The sequence below is a fragment of the Ochotona princeps genome, chromosome 22 (assembly GCF_030435755.1).
Source record: "Ochotona princeps isolate mOchPri1 chromosome 22, mOchPri1.hap1, whole genome shotgun sequence".
Taxonomy (NCBI): Eukaryota; Metazoa; Chordata; class Mammalia; order Lagomorpha; family Ochotonidae; genus Ochotona; species Ochotona princeps.
Genome location: NC_080853.1, coordinates 21,516,252 through 21,541,840, shown reverse-complemented (window position 1 = coordinate 21,541,840; position 25,589 = coordinate 21,516,252). Strand labels below are relative to the sequence as shown.

General features: G+C 54.2%; 2 protein-coding genes across 4 annotated transcripts; one reads left to right on the top strand and one right to left on the bottom strand.

Annotated features, from left to right (window-relative positions):
• Positions 1-753: 753 nt before the first annotated feature.
• On the bottom strand, positions 754-19,804 carry VPS16 (VPS16 core subunit of CORVET and HOPS complexes). Its single transcript, XM_058679399.1, has 24 exons — positions 19,548-19,804; positions 7,140-7,228; positions 6,765-6,862; positions 6,552-6,680; positions 6,324-6,468; positions 6,117-6,232; positions 5,899-6,021; positions 5,732-5,787; positions 5,351-5,440; positions 5,139-5,233; positions 4,934-5,010; positions 4,359-4,490; positions 4,143-4,270; positions 3,990-4,025; positions 3,685-3,793; positions 3,386-3,520; positions 3,174-3,282; positions 2,985-3,082; positions 2,771-2,878; positions 2,384-2,461; positions 2,125-2,294; positions 1,949-2,045; positions 1,145-1,248; positions 754-1,035 (listed from the first exon to the last, which is right to left on the bottom strand). Exons 1-24 carry the CDS (start codon positions 19,691-19,693, stop codon positions 891-893), a joined length of 2,613 nt encoding a protein of 870 aa, XP_058535382.1. The 5' UTR covers positions 19,694-19,804; the 3' UTR covers positions 754-890.
• On the top strand, positions 19,296-25,338 carry PCED1A (PC-esterase domain containing 1A). Of its 3 annotated transcripts, none has more exons than XM_058679401.1 (8): positions 19,296-19,509; positions 20,377-20,530; positions 21,292-21,371; positions 21,483-21,721; positions 21,823-21,973; positions 22,423-22,669; positions 24,337-24,612; positions 24,965-25,338. In XM_058679401.1, the coding sequence occupies exons 2-8, from the start codon at positions 20,407-20,409 to the stop codon at positions 25,201-25,203; spliced, it is 1,356 nt and encodes a 451-aa protein (XP_058535384.1). In that variant the 5' UTR covers positions 19,296-19,509; positions 20,377-20,406; the 3' UTR covers positions 25,204-25,338. The 3 variants fall into 3 exon arrangements, with proteins under 3 accessions (XP_058535384.1, XP_004585725.2, XP_058535383.1); XM_004585668.2 differs by lacking the exon at positions 19,296-19,509 and adding an exon at positions 19,841-20,073; XM_058679400.1 differs by lacking the exon at positions 19,296-19,509 and adding an exon at positions 20,124-20,293.
• The last annotated feature ends 251 nt before the right edge of the window (positions 25,339-25,589 follow it).

Here is a 25,589-nt window from a genome sequence, read left to right as displayed (position 1 = left end):
TTTGGGTGTGACACTCCGGGGAGGCCTGCTCTCACTCAGGGCTTCAGTTTCCTCCCTGACAAAAGGGGACCACATGAGAAAAAGGCAATAACCCCGGTGTTGGGTATAGGCACGGGGCATGAGGCCATGGTCCAGGGGAGTGTGGACAGCAGGCTGGAGAAAGAGGGTAGAGGGCCATGAGGCCCTGCAAAGGAGGCCAGGGGAACCAGGTCTCCAGTGCGGAAGGAGCCCACAGCCCCTCCTCTGACCCACACCGGGCACAGGCCTCCCACTAGTCCTATCAAGCCAAGAGCATTGCCTGGGGTTCCTCTGCTCAGATACCCATTCTGGTTCTAGCGCAGCTGGCCCCTGGGCTTCAAATGCCAGTTCTGCCACCTATTTGCTGTTACCAACTAACCTGGGTCTCAAGTTGCCCTAACACCAAATGCAGTGATGTTACCTATCTCACAGGGCTATCATGAAAAATAAATGAAGTCACAAGGGTAAGGGGGTTAGCATGGCACACACATGTGTGTGTACACATGTAATTCTTTTCAGTGCAGTTCCTGGGAAGTCAGAGCTTGAGTTTATGCCTTTTCTCCCCCCAAATCTCCCTGGGCAGTGAACTTCAGAGAACTGGGTCTCCAATGAGAATGGCTGAAGCCCCCACCTCTGGCTCCACCATGCACACAAACATGGAGGTGTGCTATAGTGCCTAGTGTTTCTGCCTCAAGCTTGCTTCTGCTTAGGCGGGGTTACAGAAGAGAAGAGCCTCAAGTGTCCCACCTTTATTTACAACCAGCCCTCCTGCTTGCCCAGCTCAGTTCTCCACTGCATGGTGACTCTTTTACCAAGCCGAGCGGGCCATGGAGAGGAGCCCCTCACTCGGGGTAAAGTGCAGGCAGGGCTCCTCACTTCTTCTGGGCTTGTGCCCTGGCCCGTTGAATCTTGTCCGCTGTGGCCCCATCGGTGGCTCCAGTGCAGTGGGATAACACAAGGCTCAGCTCGGCCTCGTTCCGGTGCTCGATGGCCACATCGGCGGCTTGAGCTACGTCCCTGTGGTTGGAGCAGGAGCGGAGACTGCATTATGCTGCCCAAGGGCACAGATGGGGTCTAACCCACTGGCTCAGCCACCGACCACCCACAGGGCTCTCGGGTGACGCACCCAACGAGAAGTAAGGCTTTGACCTTCTGCTCGGGACCCACACGGGCAGCATACTTCTTGGCCTCGTATTTGTTGTGTTGTTTCATGCAGATCTCCACAAAAGGCTTGGCAGGAGAGGGTAGGAAGAGTTGGAGGAAGAAGATAAGGCACAGCCCTCCCATCTCCTGTCTTGTGGGTAAAAACCCCAACCCACTGCTCACATATATGTTATGAACCTGTCAGGATGTATGATTCCTGCCCCCGCCCATCTGCATGTCAACAATCTCACCACTCTCACAGCAGAAACAACCTTCGCAGAAGACCTGTTAAGGCATCAAAACCAGCTCTTCCCAAGCTTCTACCCTCTATCCACCATACCACACAACAGGTGTTTCTGCCACCTGTCCTCTCAGGTCCTATGTGTTCTCTCATGACTGCCATTATCAAACCTACCCTCCACCTTCAGGACCACCTGCCACAGGAAGCAAATTTCTTCACTAGTTTGCACGGCCTCACAGCTGCGTCCTTTCAGGCCTTTTCAGGCTCTGGCTCAAACAGAACTCTCCCACGGGCACACTGGGTGCCCTGTGGCCTTCTTTGGGAGATGCTTGGCATCCTCATTTGGAGGAGGATGTGGATCAGCCTCCAATGCACCCAGCACGGGACTGTCTGCCCATGCATGTGTATACACAGGAAGTACCTGTGAACCACATGGGATGGCTGAACAGTACAAGAATGGGCCATCCTGCTTGGCTCCCTGCCTGACCCCTCCCCAGGACTACCCTACCCTCACTGTAGGTGGCTGGAGAGAAGATTCCATCTCACCAGGTAGCCAATGGGTGATTTCTTGCTCTTAGAAAACTTCTCCAACTCCTCCCAGTCTTCTAGATTGGCAAGGGCAGTGAGCTTCAGCCACCAGAGCCTGCAGGAAAGCTGGGTTTGGAGGTGCTGCAAGATAGGCATGTTATCCGAGGACTTACACAGAGCCTAGGTCCCACTACCTCTTGTCAGGGATGCGGAAGTCACGTGCCAGCTGCTCTGCGCGCTTGTTGTGGCCACCAAGGATGAGCGTGGTGACTGTGTCATGTAGAGACAGGTCTAGGAATTGACCCCCTAGCTCATCTTCCAGGCGCCGCTGTAGCCGGAGGAGGCGCATTTGGTCCTCTGTGGCCTGGAGATGAGGAAAGTCATGATGACAGGTGCAAAGAGGGAGGACCAGCAAGGGAGGGATAGAGACTGTTAGAGAGAAGTGGGCCAAACCTTGGCTGCAAACTCATTCTTGGCCTTGTAGAAGGCATCTGCTGCTGTCTGAAGAGCTGCTACTCGGCCCTCGATCCGCTACAAAGACCAGGGAGCCCTGAGCTCACAGAGCATGGGACCCTGGCTCCCCATCCCTGGCCTCCCTGAGTCTTGTGTCCAGGGCCATCAAGAGCAGCCATACCCACTACATGTAGAGCCCTGATGTCCCAGTAGGCTGTTTGCTCCATGAAGACCAACCCCCACCCTGGCTTCCATCTTTCCACACCCTCCCTCAACAGGAAGGACTAGATGTGGCATGCACCAAATATGAAGGCCTAAACTTTTGTAGGAGGAATCTATCAGTGGCCCCTGACGACGGTTCCCCTACTCGCCCCATGGACTTCAGACCTCTTCTGCCATGTAGCTGGCTCGGACGTGGAAGCTGCCCAGTTCCTGGTGATTGTCATCCTGATTGTAGAGATCCTTCAACGTCTCTAGCTCCTGATGCTTACAATACTGGGACACAGTAGGTGAGCAGTCAGCAAGGCTACCCCAAGGGCTTAGGAGGTTCCCTGGCCGCCCCGCCCAGCACACACACACACACACACATATATACACAGACCTGTCGATACAGACTCAGAGCCATGGGCTGGTTCCGGAGAGTCATGAAAAAGTCTCCTCGGTTCAGCTCATTCTTTAGGTGCAGCAGCACTGTGAACACTGTAGGGCAGGAAGGTGGGTGGGCACTCCAGTCCAGTCCCCTGCTCAGTCAAGGGGCCCTGGGCTTTGCCCTCATCTAGACCTTACTCACCCAGGTCAGTGTCCCCGCTCTCAATGGCCTTGTTCAGTGCCAATTTGCTCCTTTTCATCTTTAGGAGAAGGGGTACCTGCTCCCCCGAGCGGGGCTCATATTCCAGCAGCTGTGGGGTGGGGGGAAGGCCAAGAGGAGGGTCTAGGGTGGGGCCCTCAAACACCCCTGAAGAGCCCATAAGTGTCTGTCTGGGGGGGCCTGGGCGCTCACACCTTGATGGCCAGCTCTGTGCGGCCACAGCCATAGGCCCGCGCAGCAATGTCGGAGTAGGAGACACCAGGTGTGTCCCCTAGCTTCTGGTTAATGGCTCGAGCAACGTCTTCATCCGACACATCTTTCTGCTGCACCTGCAGATTGGCGGAGGAGTGGTGCCATATACACACCTAGCTACCATCTCTTACTCCCTCAAGCCCTGGCTCAGACCCCACTCCCCCTTTAGATATGTCATTTCTATGCTTTACTAGTGGCCGGAATCCAATGCATGCCCTTGCACTTCACCCCATGTACTTGCCTTGTAGCAGGCCCAGTGGGCCAATATCCTGCTGACACCCTGTACTTCAGGAAGGCGCAGGTACTCGCAAATCTGGATGGCTAGTGGGTAAAGCCTCCGCAACACCAGTCTGGCAGGCAAGAGGGGTAAAAAAAAAAAAAAAAAAAAAAGCATACGGAGCAAGTGGGCAGAGTGGTCCCAGTCTGTATCCCAGGACCCGTAAATCCCAGAAACAGGTCAGAAGCAGTGATGACCACTGACCCCACCAAAGGCATACTGCCAGCCCACCTATAGGCCTCCTCACAGTATCCCCAGGTTTGCTGTACCTGTCCAGCAGCACCTGGATAGTAAGCTGCTTATATCTGGATTTTCTTTGGTTAAGGATCCAGCTGGGAGACTAGCCCTATGTGCTGAGGTCTTGCAGCCCCCTCCCTTGCCGTTCCTGGCTGTCAGAACCCTCCAGTCATGCATGAGGATACTGGCTGTAGGTGAGAGGGATCCCAATGTGGTAATCACGGACGGCATTGAGCACTCGCAGGTCCTGACACATGCGCACGAAGCTGTCAGGTGGAAATCTGTCTAGGAAACATTTTCCAAAGGAGGCCGCCTACAAGAAGCCAGAGGGCAATGGATGTTTGCCCCGGGTTCATCACACCCTTTCCCCGACACCCTGCAGCCCTGCCCTCCAGGCCAACCCTGAGCAGGCTCTTCTGCATGTCTGGACGGTGCTCGTGCCCTGCGGCCTCGATGCACTGCTGCACTGCCTGAGTCAGCTCCCCCAGCTCCTGGATCTCCCGCAGGTACTCATCCGCCTTTTGGCTTTCTTTCTAGGGGGAAGGGCCAGGAATGCAGTGTTAGGACCGAGTGGAGCCCATTCCAGTGCCTGGCCCCTAGCTCCTCAGGGCTGGCTTGGAGAGGCTGCACAGACAGGGGCCCAAATCTTTCCCAGCCCACTTGATCCAGCTAAGGTGACCACTGCACCCTAGCCCACAACTGCCTGGGAGGAGGGTCTTTAGTACTCCCAGCGACAGCGCTGACTTGTCTTGTGACTGGCTGGGGACAATGAGGACACTCTGCCCCTTCCTGACACCGGATGAAGGACACTCCAATCACTTCTGTCCAGCGGAGCCATCTCTCACCAGTCCATCCCAGTGTCTTGTCAGTCCTGACCCCTCTTCCTGACAGATGGCACCTGGCTGTACCCACACACACAAGGACAGGGAGAAGGCAGGTAGGGAAGGGGAAGCGGAAGAGAGGCCCATGGTTTTACCTCATATTCCTTCTGGGCCTCCAACAGCAGAGCTCCAGGAGCCATTGAGGCAATTTTGAAGATCTCCTCACTGGCCACTGTGAAGAGGGAATTAGCAATGGAGGGTGGGAGCAGAGAAGCCCTCAGTCCAGCCACAACTCCCTGCCCCTGCCCTAGGGCACAGGCCCAGAGCAGCTGGATCCTGTGTGCCCAGGGAGGGCCTTACCTGGAACCTCATGTAGGAACTCGTGGGTGCTGCGGGAGAAGATGCGGACCCCATCGAGCTCGGGCACCAGGTAAGAGTCCTCATCTAGCACGAACCCGAGCCTGAGTCAAGGCTATTACAAGCACCCAGAGATGGAGTAGGGCAAGCAACAAACCCCACCCTCTCCGTCCGTCCGTCCCACCGCACATCCCACAAGTTGCTTCCAAGGATACTGGATGCTCTCAGGTGCATCGCCCACTACCATCAGCCGCTTCTCCCAGGCCACCACGACGGCCCTCTCCTTGCTACGAGGACGGCTGCACCTACAGGCAGCAGCCCACATGTGAGACCTGCAGGCCTGTGTCCCACATCACCACTGACATCCCTAGGCCTTGGAATAGCCCTGCAGTCCATTCCTCTGACCACATACCGACTTGTCTGCTTCCTTCCTCCAGCTGCAGCCAGACCACTCAAGGGCGGCTGCGGCCCATATAGGCCAAGCATGTACTGGCAGAGGAGGCAAGAGCCAAGGCAGGAGTCAGGACAAACCAGGGTTTCCCAGGAAACAAGGCTGTGTGACACCCCACCCCTGGCACCACACCCACATTTCTTACCAGACCATCTGCTTCGGGGGAGCCCTGATGTTGCAGTTGAACTCGCACAGCTTCTCCTGAAAGGGTACAGGGGTGTCATGGTGCTGGCCCAGAAGTCATGAGATCTGAGCAAACAGTCCCCCGCCTCCTCCCACAAACCTTCCCTGAACCTGGTCCCAGGTTCATACCTTAAGTGATGTTGTCCCCATCCAGATGTAGCCTGTGTCTGTGAAAAGTGCCAGGTGTCGGTAGGTGAAGGAGACGGCCATCTGTAGGAAGCTGCTCACGCCAGGGGCCAGGCCAGGGGGCGTCTGGGGCAGATGGAGGCAGGCAGGACCTCAGTTACAGAGACTTCTCAGGGTCTTCCCACTGCCTGCCCCTACCCCTCTACTTCATTCCCACTCACCACGGTGGAGCAGGTGGCATGGTCCAGAAGGTAAAGATCGGGCCCCACAGCCAGAAGAATGTGTGCCACCCGGTCCTGGCACAGTGTGGTCCAGCAGGAGGGTGAACTCTGCAAACCTGGGGGTGGGGAGGAAATAACCTCAGGACCTCCATTAACGTCACAGTCTGAGGCCACACATGAAGTGGCTATCTCGGTCAGTCAGCTCACCAGGCACCTCGGGCATCCGGCGGAGCTTGAGGTCACCCACGTTGGCGCTAAGTGTGAAGCGGTAGGCCCCTGTGAGGATGGCCACCCCGGAACCAAACTCAGTATGAAAGATTCGGGCATCTAGAACTCGGTTCTGGAGTACCTCCTGGGGAGAAAGGCCATGCATGGGTCAAGGGAGCCACACGGTCTGAAATTCTACCTCCCTTCCCAGGCGCTGGGGGTCCTCACGTTGCCCATGCTGAAGTGTCTCCGGAAGTCGCCGTGGAGCCCATAGACAAGCACTGCACCATCTTCCTGCACGCACAGCAGCTCCTCTTCCGCTGACCAGCCCAGGGCCACCACGGGCCCGCTCTTCCACTGCAGAGACAGGTGCCTGAGACCATGCTCTGTCCAAGGGGGCCGTGCCCAGCACCCAGTCCCCAAGCCAGCTGGGATGCTCACCAGCAGGCTGGCCAGAGGCATGCCCGAAGCAGAGTAGATATCCAGCACTGGCCGCGTGCTGGCAGCCTTCTCCTTCCGCCAGGGGTTCCTGAGCAGCGCTGCAGTTTGAGAACAGGCCTGTTGTCCAACACCCCTAGGACCACCTCATGTGCCGGTAGACTAGGGCCCTCAGCCAGAAGACCGTGTGTCACTCGAGTCTGGCCTCACACACTACCTGTTCAGGCCCACACCACATGAAGAAGAGTTCATGAGAGCCACTGGGGGCGTGGGACTGGCAGCAAGTAGCACCTGACAGGCAGCCCCCCGCCCCAAGAAATCGAGGGCAATAAACTCATCCCACTGTCCCATAGCATGCACTAGCAGTCAGTAACCTACCAATGGGACCCCCATAGGGTGCGGCAGCCACCAGGCAGTCCCTGAGTTCCTCCTTCAGGTCCCAGTCCATGCTGTACAGCTCATACTTCCTGCCCACACAGAGACAAGCAGAGATCAGCCCTGGTGCCCTGAGCACCAGAGGAATTCCTAATGTGCCTGCTTGTCCTCCAGGGGGCAGTGGCGAGGCAGGATCAGGGAGGACGGCAGGAGGCCCCTGGGCCAGGGGTTCCTATAGGTGCCTAGAGTCAGCAGGTGAGGGAACAAACTGGTTGTCAGGGAAGGTTGTGGTTTCTGGGGTTGGTGTCCCAGATGCGCATGAGCTCCTGAGGAAGGCAGGCTGTGTGGCCAACATCCAAGGCACCAACTGAGAGAAAACTAAGGTGGGCTGGCTGTCTTGGGCCAGCATTAGCCAGAGTGAAGACCCTCGGAACGTGCCTCTCCGGGACAAGAGTCTTTCTTAACCACCAATCAGGCTGTAGCCTTTACAGCCATGAGTCCAGCTGAGTTTCGGAGGTGCTGAGTTAGAGAGGCTCTTCCCATGAGGTGCTCAACTGTGGAGGCCTGACTTACAAGGGGTGGGGGAGAATCAGCAGCAGGCTCAAGGTGACTGTGTCGTGGAGACATACCCAGGACATGAGGGAAGATGGAGGAGACAGTGTAAGGCATGCCGTCGGGGAAGCACATGGACCAGAAGGGAAGACGGAGGAGACGGTGTGAGGCATGCCGTCAGACACACATGGACCACGAGGAAAGACAGAGGAGGGGGCATGAGGCATGGCATCATCTGATGTTTCAAAGCCAGGGGAAAGGGGGCAGCAGAAGGCACAGAGGAGCGGGCATGATGCCAGGAAGCCTCGACACTGTTTAAGGACAGTGCTGCAGCTTGTAGTTCCTTCTCACTGATGGCTAGGAAGATGCCCACCGTTACCTTCTACTTAACACACAATTATTTTGGTTCTACAAAAAATATATTTGAAAAAAAGGAATAAAGAAGCTTATTTTGGGGGGAAAGAACAAGATTATCACTACAGGAGGAACATCCCAAATCTGAAATCCGAAATCTGAAATCCAAAACTTCTGGACTATCTTGGATTGTCTTTGGTGCACCTTGGATTTAGGATTTACACATCAGGTATGTTCAATCAGTAAAGGTTATGCAAATGTTCTAAATCTGAAAGACTCCAAATATCTTAAACACTTGTAGTTCCAAGCCCTTTTGGATAAGGAATATGGAGTCTGTATTTGCAAGTAATGTGACTGTCTACTTAGGAAAAACAAAGCAGGGGTTAGCAAGGTGGCTCAACCAGCCAATCCTCCACCTCCAAGTGCCAGCATCCCATATAGATGCCAGTTCATGTCCTGGATGTGCCACTTCCCATCCAGTTCCCTGCTTATGTCCTAGGAAAAGCAGTGGAGGGTGGCTCAAGTCCCTACAACCATGAGAGACCCCTGAAGAAATTCTTAGCTCCTGGCTTTAGATCAGCTCAGTTCCTGCCACTGTGACCATTTGGGAAATGAACCAGCAGATGCAAGATCTTTCTGTCACTTCTTCCCTTTGTAAATCCGCCTTTCAAAACAGAAAGAAGAAGAAAGGCAGAGAAAATACAAGAGTGTGTAGAACAATTAATAAAAACTCCATAAGTGAGCAACACAATCAATCTGTGTTTTACACCACAGCAAGAATCAACCACCAATCAGAAATAAAGGATTCTAATCAGGGTGGGCAGTGACTGAGGGGTGACACCACCACCTGGGATGCCTGCATCCCACACGGGAGCACCTGTGGAGGCCTGAGTACTCTGCTTCCTGCTAACATGTCTTGGCAGGCAGCAGATTTGACTCAAGTTGCTTTTTTTTTTATATTTATTTATCACTTGAAAGGTAGATTTAAAAAGAGACAAAGAAAGAGAGACCCAAGAGCGTTTCCATCTGCTGGTTCACTCACTAAAAGGCAGCAAACAGCTGGAGCTGGGCCAGACCAAAGCCAGGAGCCAGCTTCCTCCGGGAGTCTCCTGTAGGTACCGAACCAGCCTCCTCTGCTTTCCCACATGCAATAGCAGGGGCAGGATTGAAGTGACACAAACTGGTGCCCATATGGAATGCCAGTGTCAGAGGCTGTGCCTTAATAGGCTATGCCACAACGCCAGCAACACTTTCAGTTCCTGTGCCCCTACCACCAGTGTAGGAATGCCAGTTACAGTTCTAGGCTCCTAGTTTGGGCTTGGCCCAGCCCTGGCTGTTTGTGGCATTTGAGGAGTGAACCAAAGGAAGAAAGCTCTTTTTCTCTCTCCCTTTCAAGTAGATGAAAAAAATCAATTAAAAACATTTTTAAAGATTCTAATCATGGTAGCAATATACTTTAACACACGAAAAAAATAAGCATAAAGAAAAATTTTACAAAATTAAATTTCCCTAAGGATACAAAGGGACATGGAGAAACAGTACAAAATTATCTATGAAGAATCTGCACAAAACTCGGAGGAAGTGTGTATCATGAAAAAAAAAACTATAAACAAATTTCTAGATTTTTGCACCAAAATAAGCTTTTAATTCAATCTTCCCAAACTTTTTGAAGTCTCCTCATACAAATGCACAGAAATTTTTTAAAGATTTATTTATTTTTATCTAAAAGCAGATTCACAGAGAGAAGGAGAGACAGACAGAAAGAGCTTCCTGTCCACTGGCTCACTCCTCAAGTAGCTGCAATGGCCCACGCTGAGCCAATCCAAAGCCAGGAGCCAGGAGCTTCTTTTGGGTATCCCACGTGGGTGCAGGGTCCCAAGGCTTTGAGCCACCCTCTACTGCTTTCTCAGGTCACAAGCAGAGAGCTGGATGGGAAGTAGAACATCTAGGACATGAACTGATGACCTTATGGGAACTTCGTGCTTGCACGTAGCGAATTAGTCAACTGAACCATCATGCTGGCCCATATGACTATTTGCCACTAAAATCACTGGGTGAAAAATCTGATGTAAAGATATCCACACAGACCTAGCATGCCAATTATCAATTTACTGCCTTTCAGTTCCAAATTCACCTACAATCAGTACGTGTCCTTAGCAACGCTCAGCATCACCCCTGTAAATTTCTTTGCAGTGGGTGTGATGCAGAGTTTTCTTGGCAGAGGGCGCTGGAGGGACACTCCCGAGGCGAAGGAGCCCTCATGTCCCAGGGAAAGTGGAAGGCTGGTGTGGCTGAGCCTCAGCCCCGTGCCTGGAGGGCCCTGGCTAGATAACTCAGGTTCTGCTCAGATCTGGAATTCCAGGCTTCCTGCCCACACAGGACCCCACTTCCTCCACATGTCCAGATGTCTGGCCACAGGCTGCAACCCGCCTGCAGCTGAGTCTGTTCCTGCTGACTTCCTCTGCCACTCCATCCACCCAGTCACAGGTTGCGGTTTGCCTGATGGACAGCGTATGTTTCAGGTCTACTGCCTGCCACAGACACACTTTCACTGCACACCCACATCCTGGGGCTACCAGCTGCAGCTTGCCTGCATCCACCTTTGCTTCCTATGTGTCCAAAACTGTGGACCAATTCTGGCCTGGGCAAACTGGCCACCGTTTCTGCTGTCCAGTGAGATGCAACCAGTCTCCAATGAGCTCTGAGTCTCAGTTTGGGGAGAGGCCCCTCCCAAGTCTGTCATTCTTCAAGTATTCTCCCTCCTCCTGGGACTATCTTTGGAATTTGCTTATGGCTTATGCGCTTTCATCACAGGAATTCTTTACGCTGACTTTCCCATTTGAAGTCTGTGGAGTAGATCCAGACTCGGCTGAGGAACAGAGAGCAGTTCCCAGTGATGGCCCCGCAGACGGAATGTGGGAACTGGTTTGGTGTTGCGTTCTCTGCGAGGGGAGAGCTGCCAGTAAGCCTGGATGTGGTAGCATCACAATGCATCAGACTGCAGTTTTTTGTGATGAAGTGTCAACTGAAACACGTGCTCTGGGAGTGACTTTCACATTCAACTCCAAGGAAGTTGGGACGACAGAGACTCTGGTATGAGGTGGGCTGTTTCTCTTTTTCTTAAAAAAAAAAAAAAAAGTTTATTTTCATATGATTGAAAGGAGGGAAGTGGGATAGGGAGAGGGAAGGAGTTCTCCCCAAATGCCCGCAACAAGCAGAGTTGGACTAGGTCAAAGCCAGGAACGCGGGACTCCATCTAGATCTCCTGCACGGACAGCAAGGGCCCAAGGACTTGAACCATCACCCATGAGGATGCACTCGCAGGAAGCTGGAGTGGAAGTGGAGCAGCTAGAACTCCAACCAGCACTCTGATACAGATGCACATGTCGCAAGCAGTGCCTGCTCCAGGAGATTATTCTGAATGTATTTATCTATTTAAGAGAAAATAATGAGTTCAGGTCCAGTAACTTTTAGCTGTCATATGCTGAGAAGCAGAAAGCTTCTCTAACATCCCCAAGAGGATCTCATAGGCCCTGAACTCACAGCTGATACTGCTGAAAATTCAAACTCAAAGTTTAAGGGTGCGGGATATTGAACTACGACAGCTGAATTCACAGACATGCCATTTCTCATATAAAAGAGAAGTTACTGATCAAGAAACAACACGATCCTGAAACGTGGCAGGCAGATCCGATTAGACCTAGGTGACATTGAGTGTGGCCTCACATCATTCTGAGCCTCCTCCCAGTGAAAACAGCTTGCCTTCCTGTCTCTGAGGACACTGGTCTGCCTTGGCTGGAAAACCTTAGCAACATCTCCCTTGGCACAGACGCCTTGGAAGCCCCTCTATCCAAGGCTGACCTGGCCAACGCTGCCAGGTGCTTCATGTGCCAATAGCACAGACCAACATATGGCTTCAATTCAGTGCCATCCCTCAGGGGCCGGGCTGATTATATTGGGCAGCTTCTGTTATGCAGGATGAAGAGATTTGTATTTCTACCCCCAAGGAAAAAAAAATTGAGGGGGGAGTTTCTATTAGACTTTATGCATCTGGGAGCCTGGTAGTCTAATAGCTAAAGTCCTCGCCTTGCACACGCCAGGATCCCATATGGGTACTGTTTCTAATCCAGCAGCCCCACTTCCCATCCAGCTCCCTGTTTGTAGTCTGGGAAAGCAGTCAAGGACGGCCCAAAGCCTTGGGACCTGCACCCGCGTGGGAGACCCAAAAGAGCTCCTGGCTGCTGGCTTCAGATCAGTTCAGCTCTGGCATTTGTGGCTGCTTGAGGAGTGAATCATCGGAGGGAGGATCTTTGTCTCTCCTCTCTATATATCTGACTTTCCAATAAAAAATAAATTTTAAAAATAAATAAGTCTTAAAAAAAAAAAAGAAAGTACCAATGTAAATCCACCACTCTCACCATGTACTCCAGGCACTCACCAGCACCCACCCAGTGGCTAAACTGGAATTACCAGCCGGGATGGAGCTCTTTCTTACAGGCGCCATTATATGGTATTGTGTCTCCCACAGTCACAGTATACGGGACCTAGGGCCCATGGCTGCAAGTGGGAGGGACTCCCCACTCTATTCCATGGAGTAACCATCCCACAAAAAGGTTACTTCCGGTCCCAGTCACTTTGAGATCCGTCGGCTTGAAGAGTTTGGTCTGGTAGGTGAGGAGGTTTCCCCCAGGAGAGGAGACAATGGACTCACTGACTTGGAACCTAAGAGTGCCACTTAACCTTGCCGGGCTTCTCATGCCACTAAACCAACAGGTTTAAAAATTGGGGCCAACCCACTGGCTGACTACAAAGGGGAAATAGAGTTACTGCCACATGACAGAGGTGAGGGGCATGTGTGGAAGCCAGGAAGACCCCCGAGGGCACCACCGGATATTTCCACGCCTGCACAAAAGTAAAGCCCAGTGAAAAACCTCAGCAGCCAAGCGACAAAAAGCAGAATCCCTGAGTTTCCAAGGCTTGGGTCACCCACCAGTTACGAAGACCCCACAGCAGTGGGGGAGCTGCCTGATGGCAGGACTTGTTTTTTTTTTTTTTAAGATTTAATTATTTTTATTAGAAAGTCAGATTTACAGAGAAGGAGAGACAGAAAGATCTTCCATCTGCGGGTTCACTCCCTAAATGGTTGCAACGCCTGAACCAGGACATGAACTGGCGCCCATACGGGATCCCAGCGCATGCAAGGTGAGGACTTTAGCTGCTAGGCTGCCACGCCAGGCCCCAGCAGGGTTACTTAGGATGGGGAGTTGAAGGAGCTCTGGGTCTCATCTATGACTTGTGATCAATCACAGAAATGAAGGCTGTAATCACTTTGGGTAATCCCTCCATATCTGTTACACATGTTTTCATGTATACATTAGCCATTATCTTCTTGTTGCTGCCCATTTTAACTTTACACACAGTTAGAAGTTAACTTTCTAATTCAGATATCAGTGGGACAGTGACCCAATGTGAGGGGCAATCAATGCCCTGAGCAGCAACTGCGAAGCTTGCGCAGCTTCTCCACTGGCAAGAATCCTTTTCTTTTAAGAGCACTATCTTGTTCAAGGGAAACAACTATCATGCAGTAAAGGAGCTCCAATGGGTGCTGAAGGGTGCTTGTGGAAGCTGGGCAGCCAAAAGGTGGGCCATGCCAGTTACCCGACTGCCTCAGCTCCACCGGCCCCCTTCCCTGGGAGCCCGGCAGCGAGCGGGCTGAGCATCCCCAGTAGAGGGCGCTGTAAGGACGGTGCAGGAACATGCGATCCGCAGTGCTGGCGTGTTCTGCTCCAACCATACGCCCAGAAGGCCCGACTCCTTGATGACCTCAGCCTGGGTGGGCCTGGGCAGGTGGCCACATTCTCGTGGCTGTCTCCACACAGAAACTGCTCACTCCTACTACTGTCCTGGCTTGGTGGCAAGTCCACTCACTTGACACCAGCCACGGCTCTCACAGGCCTCATCTGTGCCCAGGCGAATTGCTTCCTGGCTGCCCAGTGGCCGTGGATCCTTCCTGGCGCACGCTCCAGGGATCCAGGCTCGGAGGGGGCCTGTGGGGTGTCCGCTGCAAGCAGAAGATGTCACTGAGAATAATGTCGCCAGTGGGAAGAAAGGAAATGAAGCGAGATTGGATGAAGTGTTCAGTCTGTTACCCGGAGGTGGAGAGATGGGCTGAAGAAGAGCAGCCTGTGGGATGCGGAAGCTTCGCCTTTTGTTAGGATAAGAAATTTGTGTATATGCTTGAGATTTACATCCTTGCACTCAGGGGGTGGAGATGGTGGAAGATAAGACAGGGCAGCGTTCCTCACACATTCCCACAGCAAAGACTCATGCGGACGCCTGCTACAGTATAAACACACTTCCCAAGACTCAGCCCAGAGGTCAGAGGCCTGGGAACCTGCATGCAGCCAGAGGCTCCTGATGACAGCTGGAGAAACCCTGTGCTGAGGAGGGCTTGCGCGCTGGCACATGCTTCCAGCGCAGGCATGGCCCAGGCCAGGGCCGCAGGTGAGCTGGGTCAGGGGACTCCCAGGCCCTGCCATAGAATCATTTCCAGCTCTCTAGGAAGCACGGCTGAAGTCAGCTATTGGAAGGAGACAGCTCTGACAGAGGCTTCGATTTTCAGAATTTCCAAAATATTGTCATTGTTCACAGCTGTTCCTGCAGGTGGTTTTAAAAATTAGAGCCCTGGGGCGCGTGGATGGAGGCTGACTTCCCACGTCGGGGCTGCGAGAATCTGGCTGACGTTGGCTGGGGTTGGCAGTTCTGGCTCAGCAGCACTCCCTACCTGCCTGCTCAGTGACCCACAGAGCAGCACACCGCTCCCGGGTACAGGGATGGACAGGGCTGGCGCAAGGAAGATGTCCTGGGCCAGGCCACTGCAGCTGGAGAACAAAGGAGTAAGGCTGTCAGGGAAAGGCAGACAGCGCCTGAAGGATCTCGGCTGTCCTTGCAGCTGGTGAGGGGTCCTGTGGGTGGGTGTGCGGGTGGGAAGGCCCGTGGTTGCAGGTGCAGCTCAGGGACACACCCACTGGAGGGATCACAAGCATTGGTGTAGGTCAGGTCGGTCAGCCTCTGGAGGGCAGCAGGGCAGAGGAGTGAGGTCTAGGGGAGGAAAAGCCAGGGCCGCAACCAGCAAGGCCAGACACATCTTTCTCCTCCACTTCCTGGCGCCCGCAGTGAAAATAGCAGAAGTTATCAGGCCGATGCTGTTTGGACAGCCTTGTGCCAGCCCCTGCAGGAAGCACAGGAGGAATCCCAGGGGCGTGGCTGCTGGAGAAGCCCGGTGCTTCAGGGTGTGAGAAGAACAGAGCCCCGGAAGGAGGCACATGACGCCTAGTCTTCAGGAAGAAGCCAACAATTCCAGCCCACAACCCCTGGTGGTCCTCCTGAAACACCCATGCTTCCAGCCTGTCTCCAAAAGCTGCTACAAAAGAACTTTTAGGCATCATTGCTAGGAATGTACAACAGCACAGCAACTACTACGGAAGACAGTTCAGTAGTGCCTCAAGACATGAAGCACCCCGCAGTCCAGCCATTCCACTTCTGGGGATGGACAGCAGAGCTTTCAAGAGCCACCAGAACACACCTGTGTCCACGGCAGCATCCTTCACTATAGCCAAGGGGTCCACTGACCGGTCAGTGGACCAGCACAATGTGGTATACAGACCACAATGGAATATTACTCAGCCTTGAAAAAGAAATCCTGCACGTGCTACAACATGGATGACCTGTGAAGACACTATGCTAAGTGACACAGGCCAGTCACAAAAAGACAAAAACTATGAATCCACTTACATGAGATACCCAGAGTAATCAAATTCATAAGGATGCCAGAGGCTGACAGATGAACGGAAGGGCTACTTAGTAGTTAATGAGAATAGCGTTGTAGTTTTGGAAGATGAAAAGTTTGAAATTGGTTGTACACAACTGTGAATAGGCTTAATATCACTGAGCCAGATAATCAAAAATGGTTAAGATGATAAACATTAATCCACAATTTTTTAAAAATGATTTACTTATTTTCATTGCAAAGTTAGATACATCGAGAGTAGGAGAGACAAAGATCGTTCGTCCAATGTTTTACTCCCCAAGGGACCACAACAGTTGGAGCTGCGCTGATCCGAAACCAGGAGCCAGGAGCTTCTTCCGGATCTTCCACGCAGGTACAGGGTCCCAAGGCCTTGGGCCGTCCTCGACTTCTTTTCTAGGCCACAAACAGGGAACTGGATAAGAAGTGGGGTTGCCGGGATTAGAACCTGTGCCCAAATGGGATCCTGGCATGTTCAAGGCAAGGACTTTCAGCTGCTAGGCCACCGCTCCAGGCCCAATCCACAATTTTTTTTAAAAGTTCACATTTACGGCCCTGGCATGGCAGCTTAATGGCTAAAGTCCTCACTTTGCATGCACCAGGATCCCGTACGGGTGCTAATTCGTTGCTCGGCTGCCCCACTTCTCTTCCAGCTCTCTGCTTGTGGTCTGGGAAAGCAGTAGAGGACAACCCAAAACATTGGGACCCTGCATTCGCGTGGGAGACCCAGAAGAAGCTCCTGGTTCTGGCTCCGGATTGGCTCAGCTCTGGCCATTGTGGCCACTTGGGGAGTAAACCGGCAGACAGAAGAGCTTTCTACATCTCCTTCTCTGTGTATATCTGCCTTTCAAAAAAAAAAAAAAAAATTAAATAACTCTTAAAAAATCCGTTTCTAAAAAAAAGTTCACATTTACAAAAAAGCAAAACAAAGTGAAAACATCAGCACTACATGCCCTTCTGTCAGTGCTTTCAGGAACATGTCATGCACATAACGCCTCTTTTCTCTGAAACTTCACGTGTTCCAAACCAAGACCCTCCCTCCCACATCTCTAGATTTTAAGCCAAATCCTCGTGGCTTCATTGATTCTCTGCTCCTTCTTCTCCCCCTCCCAGCTCTCAGTTGGGCCCCTCTTGCCACCTCCACTGGTGCCCCTCAGGGCCCATGGACCCTCAGGCTTCCCCTGGTCCATTCCTGCAGGCTCCCCATCAGCCTCTCCTGCTGCTCTTTCCACTTACTCTCCCTGCTGCCTCTAGAAGGAGCTTCAAACACACAAACACCCGCCCCCATGCTCTGTAATTCAATGACAGCAAGCCTTGGCTAGGAGCCTTCGGTTTAGATTGCCTGCTGTCCTCCAAAGGTGGTCTGCAAGGCCCTGAAGGGAATCACCCCGACAAAAAGAGCCTCAATCTCATCTCACCTCCTGCCTCCTAAGGTGCTCTCTGGGTCACTGGGATGCTGCCATCCCTCCTGCCCCAGGACCTTTGTACAAGTTCTCCTCTTTCCCCTCTCCCTGCACCCCATTCTGCTCATCCCCTGGACCGGGAATCGTTATGTCTACCTCTGACCCCTCAAGCGCCATGTGCTGTATGCCCCTCTATCTTTCCTTCACGGTGATGATCTAGTGCTGTGTAGCGGTCAGTTGTCTCCCGTGCGGACTGCGAGCTTCATTTGGGAAGGCAGTCTATGCCTGTTTTAGATGCTCAGCCTGGCAAAGGGTTGGGCCAAATTAACTAACAGGACTAGTCCAAGTTACATGTTTAGAATAAAAAATGGACGCACCTAAGAACTGGTCACCACTGCATCGCCTTGCTCCCCAGATTCATAGAGTTCTCCAGAACACTGTCTCCGATACGAAGCAACCCTGGCCAGCAGATCATTTACCACCTTCTTATCGTCCACTCACTCCTTATTTGGGCATGACTATGTACACACAGCACCAGAGCCAAACTTCTGTCGTCCTTCAGGCATTTCCACTGTGATGGAGCAGCTACAAGGTGCTCCTACATTTTTCTGTTCAAAAAAAGAAACCCTATTGGCTGGCTGCCTGGGTTCGAATCTCAGCTTTCCCATTTTGCAGCTGTTCGCCTGGCCTCCTCCTCCATCCGGAAGACAGGGTGGGTAACGCATGTTAACACCCACGAGGTGCTCAGCACAGCATCCAGTGTGTAAGAAAGGCTCAGGATCTGCCAGCCCCGGCCAGCACCGATGTCCTGTAGCGCAAGGCCTGGACGCCTGCTCCTCTCCAGCAGAACAGCCTGCTTAATGGTAGGTTGGGAGTTCAGATCCTTCCTAGGGCTTGCACTCAGCACAAAGGTTCTTTTCAAACCTTGCTGGGATACCAGCACAGCTAAACTTTGATACATTGAGCAGTGGCTCTGTGGCAAGGAGGCCACTGCCTTTGGGGACGCTCTCATCTGAACAAACCAGGGTAGGTAACAGATGTTTTTTGAAAGGAATACAAGTGAACAGTCAAAAAACCAAAAGCTGTGTCAGCTAGTTGGTGTGTACACACCAACGGCCATGCCACTTTCGTCAGCTCTTACTGCCTCAGCACCGACACGGGTGAAACTGCTTCCTGTTGATTGTTAACTAGGGTTCTGCACCCCTTCCATATGGCGCAAGCATACTCCTAAGAATTCGTAAGTAACCAAGTCAACAGACCTCTCAAAATCATCACAAGGCATCGCCCAGCTGAGAAGGCTCTCAAAAATTATACTTCAAAATGTTAAGATATGAATGAGACTAGGTTATAATTTCACTAGCACAAAGACACCAAAGTGAACTTTTTCATGATCTTTCCTTGTAAAGAACAAAACGCTTTTCAAAAACTACTGGGCTACAGTTACCAACACCTATCCTTCAAGCATTTCCACTGCGGTGGAGCAAGCTCGCTTATAATTATGTGTTAGAGTTAGAGGCCAGAACCGTGCTGTGAGCCACCCAGGGGGGCAAGGTTAGCAGAAGAAAGCTGTGTAAACATAGCCTGTTGCACTACCCTAACAGACCTCAGCACTTGGTCTTCTAAACCCCCAAGGATTCTACAGGAAGGATGATCATGAAGGTTCCGGAAGGAGCCCATGAGCCAGATCTTCAAAAACTCGTGATGGGTGAGACAAGATGGGGAATGTCAGTGCTCCCGAAGGAGCTACAGGCTGCTGCACACACAGGGACCCATGGAAGCTCACGCTGTGTCAGCTCTGCAATTCCATGCAGCTAAAACACAAATCGGGGGCAGGCAGAAGACAAGCGAGGCCCACTGACGGACACAGGATCCACGAGCAGTTGCTGCCTTATAGAAAGGGAAGCCACTGGAAAGGTCCTCCCCGGAGTCCTCGTGGGATGGGTTTGCACTCTGGAAAGATCTGTGACTTGGGACTCTCCAAAGCGCGGTCACTCCGCCCGCCCGCCCGCCGCGCGGCCCCGCCCCCCTCGGAGCGCCCGGGTGGGCTGAGTCCAGCCGCACTTTGCGGCAGGAGCCCCGGCGCTCGCTGGTCCCCGCAGGCGGCCTCCCTGCGCGCCATCGCAGCATCCCTCCCGGACCCGGGCCTCCTCCTCGGGAGCCTGTGCTCCGGCCCTAGGCCGCCGTGCGTTTTAGTGACAGGTTCAGGGAAGAGGCGCCGGCCGCTCGGCCCGGGAACGCCAGCAGACCGGCGAGCCGGGTAAGCCGGGCGTTGGGCGGGAGGGCGCCGCATCTCACCGGTAAAAGGCAGAGTCCCCGAGCGGGTTCCAGTTCGCCGTGTAGCAATCCATAGCTGGTGCGGGCGGCGGCCAAGCAGTGCAGAGGAGGCCACCTCCACCGGGTGCGGGTCCCAGCTTGGCACTTCCGCTTCCGCCCGTCCACATCACGTGCCGACGCCGCCGGAACGGCCATCATTACTCTGGGCAGCCGCATTCGCGTCCTCTGCCCAGGTGGGCTCGTCCCTGAGTCCTACCCCGACGCGGTGGCCACCCTCTCTGCCTTCCCTTCCTCTTGGGGCGTTGGGGGTCGCGCAGGACGGGACATGGGTGACCGGAAGTGAGAGCCGTGAGCAGCGCCGTCGGGTCCACTCGCGACGCACGCATGGAGCGCGCCGGGTCCCGGGCAGCGCTCCGACGGCTAAGCGGGACGCACTGGCTCTGCGGGGCGGAGGCTTTGCAGAACCGACTGGCCTCCCGACAGGGTGCGGGAGCATGAGGCCGGGCCGCCCTGCTGGCGCCTGAACTGCGCAGAGCCCCGAGACGCGGTAATGGGCCCCAGCGAGCGGGCGCGTGCGCATGCGCGGGGCGGCGGCGGGCACGTGGCGGGGCGTAGGGCGGCGCCGCGCGGGAAGCGCCTCGGTGTACCCGGAGGCCCGCGGGCCCGCTGCCCTCCTCCCGCCAGCTCGGGTGCCAGCGTCCGTATGGCCGCCTTGTGCAGCCGACTCTCCCCCGTGGACCTGAACAGCCCAGGAGCGACTGGCGCGGGTCCGGTTTCGGTGGAGGTCGGCCATGGCGCCGTACCGCCCAGAGTCCCTGCCATGGCGCAGCTTAATGGCCTTTCCCCATAGCCCGTCCTCGTCATCGTCCTCACTGACAGCATGGTCTTCTGTCTGGAGAGGGAGGAGGCGCGCCGCCCTCCGCAAAGTGCCATGGTCCACTTCCAGGCATCGGAAGTCCAGCAGCTGCTGCACAACAAGTTCGTGGTCATCTTGGGGGACTCCAGTGAGTGTCCCCCTGCCCCAGCATGACGCCTCCTGGTCCACACACCCGTGCTCCTGTGTTCCAGTTGCTGCTTTCTGTTTCAGACTGCTTCCCACCTTCTGAGCTGCTTTGATCTGGCTGATTTTCCCTTCTTTAAATTTCCCCAAGTGCCTTACATCGGTCACCCTTCCTCCTCTGTAATTCACCTCATAGGAACAGTGGGTTGTGTTTTGGGTTTCCCTGGTGGGTTGGCCAGTTTTTGCCAAATGATCTTGATTTTACCGAGTATATTCAAGTCAGCTAAGAGAGGGGCATACTAGATGCAACAGAGGCAGCGCCTGGGCGTTTATTTTTTTATTTTTGTGGAGAAAAAGGAGTGGAGCATCCATCCACTGGTTCACTCTCCTCCCAGTGGCCACAGTGGCTTGGGGTAAGCCAGGCTGAAGCCAGGAGCCAGGACCTCCATCTCACTCTCCCGTGGGGTTGATGGGAACCCAAGCACTTGGGCCATCCTGGGCTGTCTGCTAGGTGCGTTATCAGAAATCTGGGTCAGGTGCGCCAGCAGGTGCCTCCCAGGCACTTGAAGGAGAAGTGATCTCAATGGTAGCTTCACATGCTGGGCCCCAGTGCCCGCTCAGCTCCAGGGCTTGTTACTCTCATCCTCTCTCCTGCCTAAAAGTCAGAGCTGTGCAGAGCTGGTGCAGGGCAGGGGGCCTGGACGGGTGAGGAGCTGGGGTGAGGGGAGGTGTCTTCAACCTAGCGGGGTCCCCGTCTCCCCACAGTCCAACGGGCTGTGTACAAAGACCTGGTGCTTCTGCTCCAGAGAGATTGCCTGCTCACAGCTGCCCAGCTGAAAGCCAAGGTGAGAGACAATGAGCGATGAGGCCCATGGTGGGCGGGGGCAGACCCCAGCCTGGCATGGTCTTCAACCCCTCCCCCCGCCAGCCTGGGTCTGACAGGGTCGGGGGGGCAGGGGGAGCTGAGTTTTGAACAGGACCAGCTGGTGGCCGGGGGCCAGCTGGGTGAGCTGCACAACGGGACACAGTACCGCGAGGTCCGCCAGTTCTGCTCGGGCTCCGGCCACCACCTTGTACGCTTCTACTTCCTCACCCGCGTTTACTCCGAGTACCTGGAGGACATCCTAGAGGAGCTGACATACGGGCCCACCCCAGACCTGGTCATCATCAACTCCTGCCTCTGGGATCTCTCCAGGTTGGGGGTGGGCAGAGGAAGATGCTAAGGCAGGGTGGGGGTGGAATGGCCTAGAGGCCGTTCTCCCCGTGTTCTTGCCCAACCTATTCCTTCTCGGACAGATATGGCCGCTGCTCCATGGAGAGCTATCGGGAGAACCTGGAGCGAGTGTTTGTGCGGTTGGACCAAGTGTTGCCGGATTCCTGCCTGCTGGTGTGGAATATGGCAATGCCCCTAGGAAAGCGCATCACTGGGGGTTTCCTCCTGCCAGAGGCAAGTGCCTGGGGCCCCTCAGGCTGGGCAGTGGGGGCAGCTAGCTGGGATATAGGAGACTCCCCTTGCCTGATCTTGCTTCATTCTGTGGCTCTATTATTTATTTATTTATTTATTTATTTATTTATGTTTATCAAGAAGGCAGATTTATAGAGAGGAGGAGATACAGAAAGATTGTCTGTCCACTGGTTCATGCTGTAAGTGTCCACAATGGCTGAGACTAAACTGGTCCAAACCAGGAGCCCGGAGCTTCTTCCAGGTCTCCTATGCTAATGCATGGTCCCAAGGCTTTGAGCCATTCTCTACTGCTTTCCCAGGCCACAAGCAGGGAGCTGAATGGGAAGTGGAACAGCCGGAACACAAACCGGTGCTTATATGGGATCTTGAGTATGCAAGGGAAGGATTTAGCCACTGAGCCATGGCACCAGACCCTGTCCTTTTTCGCTTAGCTCCAGCCCCTTGCGGGCACTCTGCGGCGGGACGTGGTTGAAGGGAACTTCTACAGCGCCACACTGGCTGGGGACCACTGCTTCGATGTCCTGGACCTCCACTTTCACTTCCGACATGCAGTACGACACAGGCATCGAGATGGTGTCCACTGGGACCAGCACGCACACCGCCACCTCTCACACCTGCTGCTGAACCATGTGGCAGATGCTTGGGGCGTGGAGTTGCCAAAGCGGGGCAGTCCCCGTGGTGAGCCCTGCCCCAAGGGGGAAGGGTGGCTGTGCTCCCAGGGCTCCTGCAGTGTCACAAGGCAGAGTTGGGGTCCCTTCAAGAGCTGCAAGGACTCCTGAGTGCTCCTCCTGCACCCCCTGAGAATGGTTAGGTCACAGGAGTGATATTTTAGTCCAGTTCTCTGCAACCTGGCCATGTAGTCTGCTTTGTATACATGAGCAAGCGCATATAGTGGCTCCTAAGGTGAATGGAAAATTGGAGTACTCCTTGTTAGGGATAGAGGTGTGTAAGTGGGCAGAGACAGACCCAGGCATTTTAGCAGAAGCAAAGAAACCCATCAGCTGGGGGATTGGGGATGCATGGTTGACTGGAGGCCTGTTGAGCACAGAGGTGTATCCTAGGGGTACTTGGAAGGTCAGTCTTGTGTGGGTGGGCTCAACAGACAGTCTCCAAAAGTCACCTCAGTTCAAGTCTCAGAATCCCAGGGTCACCGGTCAGCACAGGTGCAGCTCCCCTCTGCCCCATCTCGTCAGTCATTGGTGACAGCCTCCTACTTGTTTGGGGGCGCTGCTCCTTGTGATGTCTGGCTCCCAGTCTGCCTCCCAGTCCCTGCATGCTCCCAGAGGGGCCATGATGGCCGATGGTTCCCCTGTCAGCTGCTCCCCGGGCAAGTTTCCTTCCTTGTTTTCAGCTCAGCCCTTGTGACCCCGGTTGCTGGCACTGCTGCTGCATGCACAGTGCCTACACAGAACACAAGTGACACAGAGGAGCAGGGATCTCACTGAGGCAGAGCTCGAGGACTTGGTGGCCAGGAATTGGTGAATCAGGATTCTGATCCAGTAGTACTCCACTTTCCTTATTCCTTAGATGAGAAAATCGATCTCCAGCAAAGAAAGGGGTTGCTGAAGGTTGGAAGGCTGATTTTGTGGTAGCCTAGGCCTTCTAAGTGCAACTGGAGCCACAGAAATTGGGGACGAGAAAAGTAAGGGTGGATTTGGTGTGCAGATAACTTGGTGAGGTTGGTCAGAGCAGATCTTTGGAAGTCAGTGACACCCAAGAGACAGAAGTCAAGAGTATTGGTGTAGATGGGGCTGGAGAGAGCAGAACAGTGCTCACATTGCTGCTGACAGAAGAAGCAAGAGGGAGAGGCCCTTCAAGAAGGCAAGGCTGTGGGCCATCTCACGGGACTTGGAAAGAAAGAAGTTTGTGGAAGTGCTCAGGGAGCAGTAACAGTAGGAAAAGTGTTGAGGACATGGGATCAGGGTCAAAGAGGCAGTGAGTAGCTAGTGAGGGAATGGGAGAACTGAGCAAAAGGTTCCTAATGAAGCGAGGAAGGACAAGGGACACTAGTGGGAGAAGGAAGGGGTGGGGTCTTCATGTCCAGCTTGTTTATTGGTCTGTGGGGAGAAGCTGGGGAGAGCCAAAGCTCTGAAGATGCAGCTGAGCAGATGAAGGCAGAAAGCTCTGGAAGGGAGGATGAGGTCAGCGCAGGGGGAGATCTGAGAGGCAAGAGGGAAGCAGCCCTCCTTGGGCGTGGCATGAGTGAGAGGGAATGATGAACTGGGTACTCCGGCCTCTTGGCCCAGTTCTCTGAGATGCAGGAGCGAACTGCGCAAGTGTGAATGGCCAGAGTTCAGGGCAGCCTGGCTGCCCAGACCTATCTAAAACACCCATCCCGTTCCTAGACCCGTGGATTGAGGACTGGCCCAAGACGAATCATCCGTTCCAGGGGAGCCATAAGCACCCCCCAGGCTTCGGGGAGCAGCTGGCCTGGCCCCTACCCCTGCCCTCTCCTTTTCCTCCCCCCATATCTTTCCGCTACTCCCTTCCTCAACCCTCGCCGCCTCCCCTGTTCCCCCCCCTGCCCCAGGATGCCCCCCCTTTCCCAGGCCAGACCTTCCCACCCCATGAATTCTTCAATTTTAAACCAATGGAGGACTTCTCGATGCCGCCCCACTTCGGTAGGTGTCTCTGCAGCTGCCCGCACACCTCTCCCAGCCTTCCCTACACCTCTCTCAGCCCAACCTCCTTCCCAGATGAGTGTAGAAGAGTTGGATAACCCCTTGTACCCCAAGATGGGTTTGGTCACAGCAGTCCCCAATGTGGTACAGCATGTGTAGACTGATCAGTCAGGTTATGCTTGTCACAGTCTCCCAGTCTGCACGTTGGGGAAGTGGTAACCCCTGCTTCACAGATGGGGGAGCTGAAGCCCAGAGAAACCTACCATGAAGGAGTTGCCTGAAAGCAGAGCTGTGCTCCCCACCCCAGCCCAAAGCCTGCTCTGATGATGACTGATGGCTGGTTCTTTTGTAGGATGTGGCCCTGGAGTAAACTTTATGCCTGGCCTCCTGCCGTCTCCAGTCCCTGGCCCCCAGGCTCAGCACCGGGGCCCAGTGGTCCACCGGGGGATGCCACGCTGCATTCCCAGAAGTCCCTACCAGGTGCCAAGAATTGGGGTGCCCTGCAGGCAGCGGCCCAAACACTCAGACAAACTGATCCAGGCATATAAACTGGACAGATGGTCTGCGCATTCCGGGACCTGGCCTGGGTAGCCTGGACCTGGGAGTGGGATGTGCTGGTGGCCATGCAGGGCCTGCCCACCACCCCAGGCACTGGACCAGGCTGTCTGCTGGGCCTGGCATTGTTCTTACCCATTGCTATTACCAATAAAGGCATGGATGAGCAGAGTGACATGTCCTGTGTCAGGGAGTGGGTCCCCAAAACTGTGGTGTTGAGAGCTGCCTTGAACCTCGGAGCCCCCTGTTAGGGAATCGCTGAACGTGCTCTTGTGCTGTCTCACTGCTCTCCACCCTCGCCAGAACTTGTGTACTTGACAGATCTGGGTGGGGTCCCCTGTTGTCAGCAGCTCTTTGGGATTAAACAAAAAGGACTGAGTTGAAATTATCTGTGGAATTTTGGATCTGGGTACTTGCTAGTC

What these genes read in the sequence shown, in the direction of transcription:
- VPS16 (XM_058679399.1), bottom strand. Translation starts at nt 19,693, where the DNA reads ATGTGGACGGGCGGAAGCGGAAGTGCCAAGCTGGGACCCGCACCCGGT. An exon ending in AATCACCCATTGGCTACCTG is followed by an intron (nt 1,249 to 1,948) that starts GTGAGATGGAAT and finishes TCTCCTGCCAAG; the next exon opens with CCTTTTGTGGAGATCTGCAT. An exon ending in AAAGCCTTACTTCTCGTTGG is followed by an intron (nt 1,036 to 1,144) that starts GTGCGTCACCCG and finishes CTCCAACCACAG; the next exon opens with GGACGTAGCTCAAGCCGCCG.
- PCED1A (XM_058679401.1), top strand. Translation starts at nt 20,407, where the DNA reads ATGGTCTTCTGTCTGGAGAGGGAGGAGGCGCGCCGCCCTCCGCAAAGT. An exon ending in GGGGTTTCCTCCTGCCAGAG is followed by an intron (nt 21,974 to 22,422) that starts GCAAGTGCCTGG and finishes TTTTTCGCTTAG; the next exon opens with CTCCAGCCCCTTGCGGGCAC. An exon ending in CTCGATGCCGCCCCACTTCG is followed by an intron (nt 24,613 to 24,964) that starts GTAGGTGTCTCT and finishes GTTCTTTTGTAG; the next exon opens with GATGTGGCCCTGGAGTAAAC.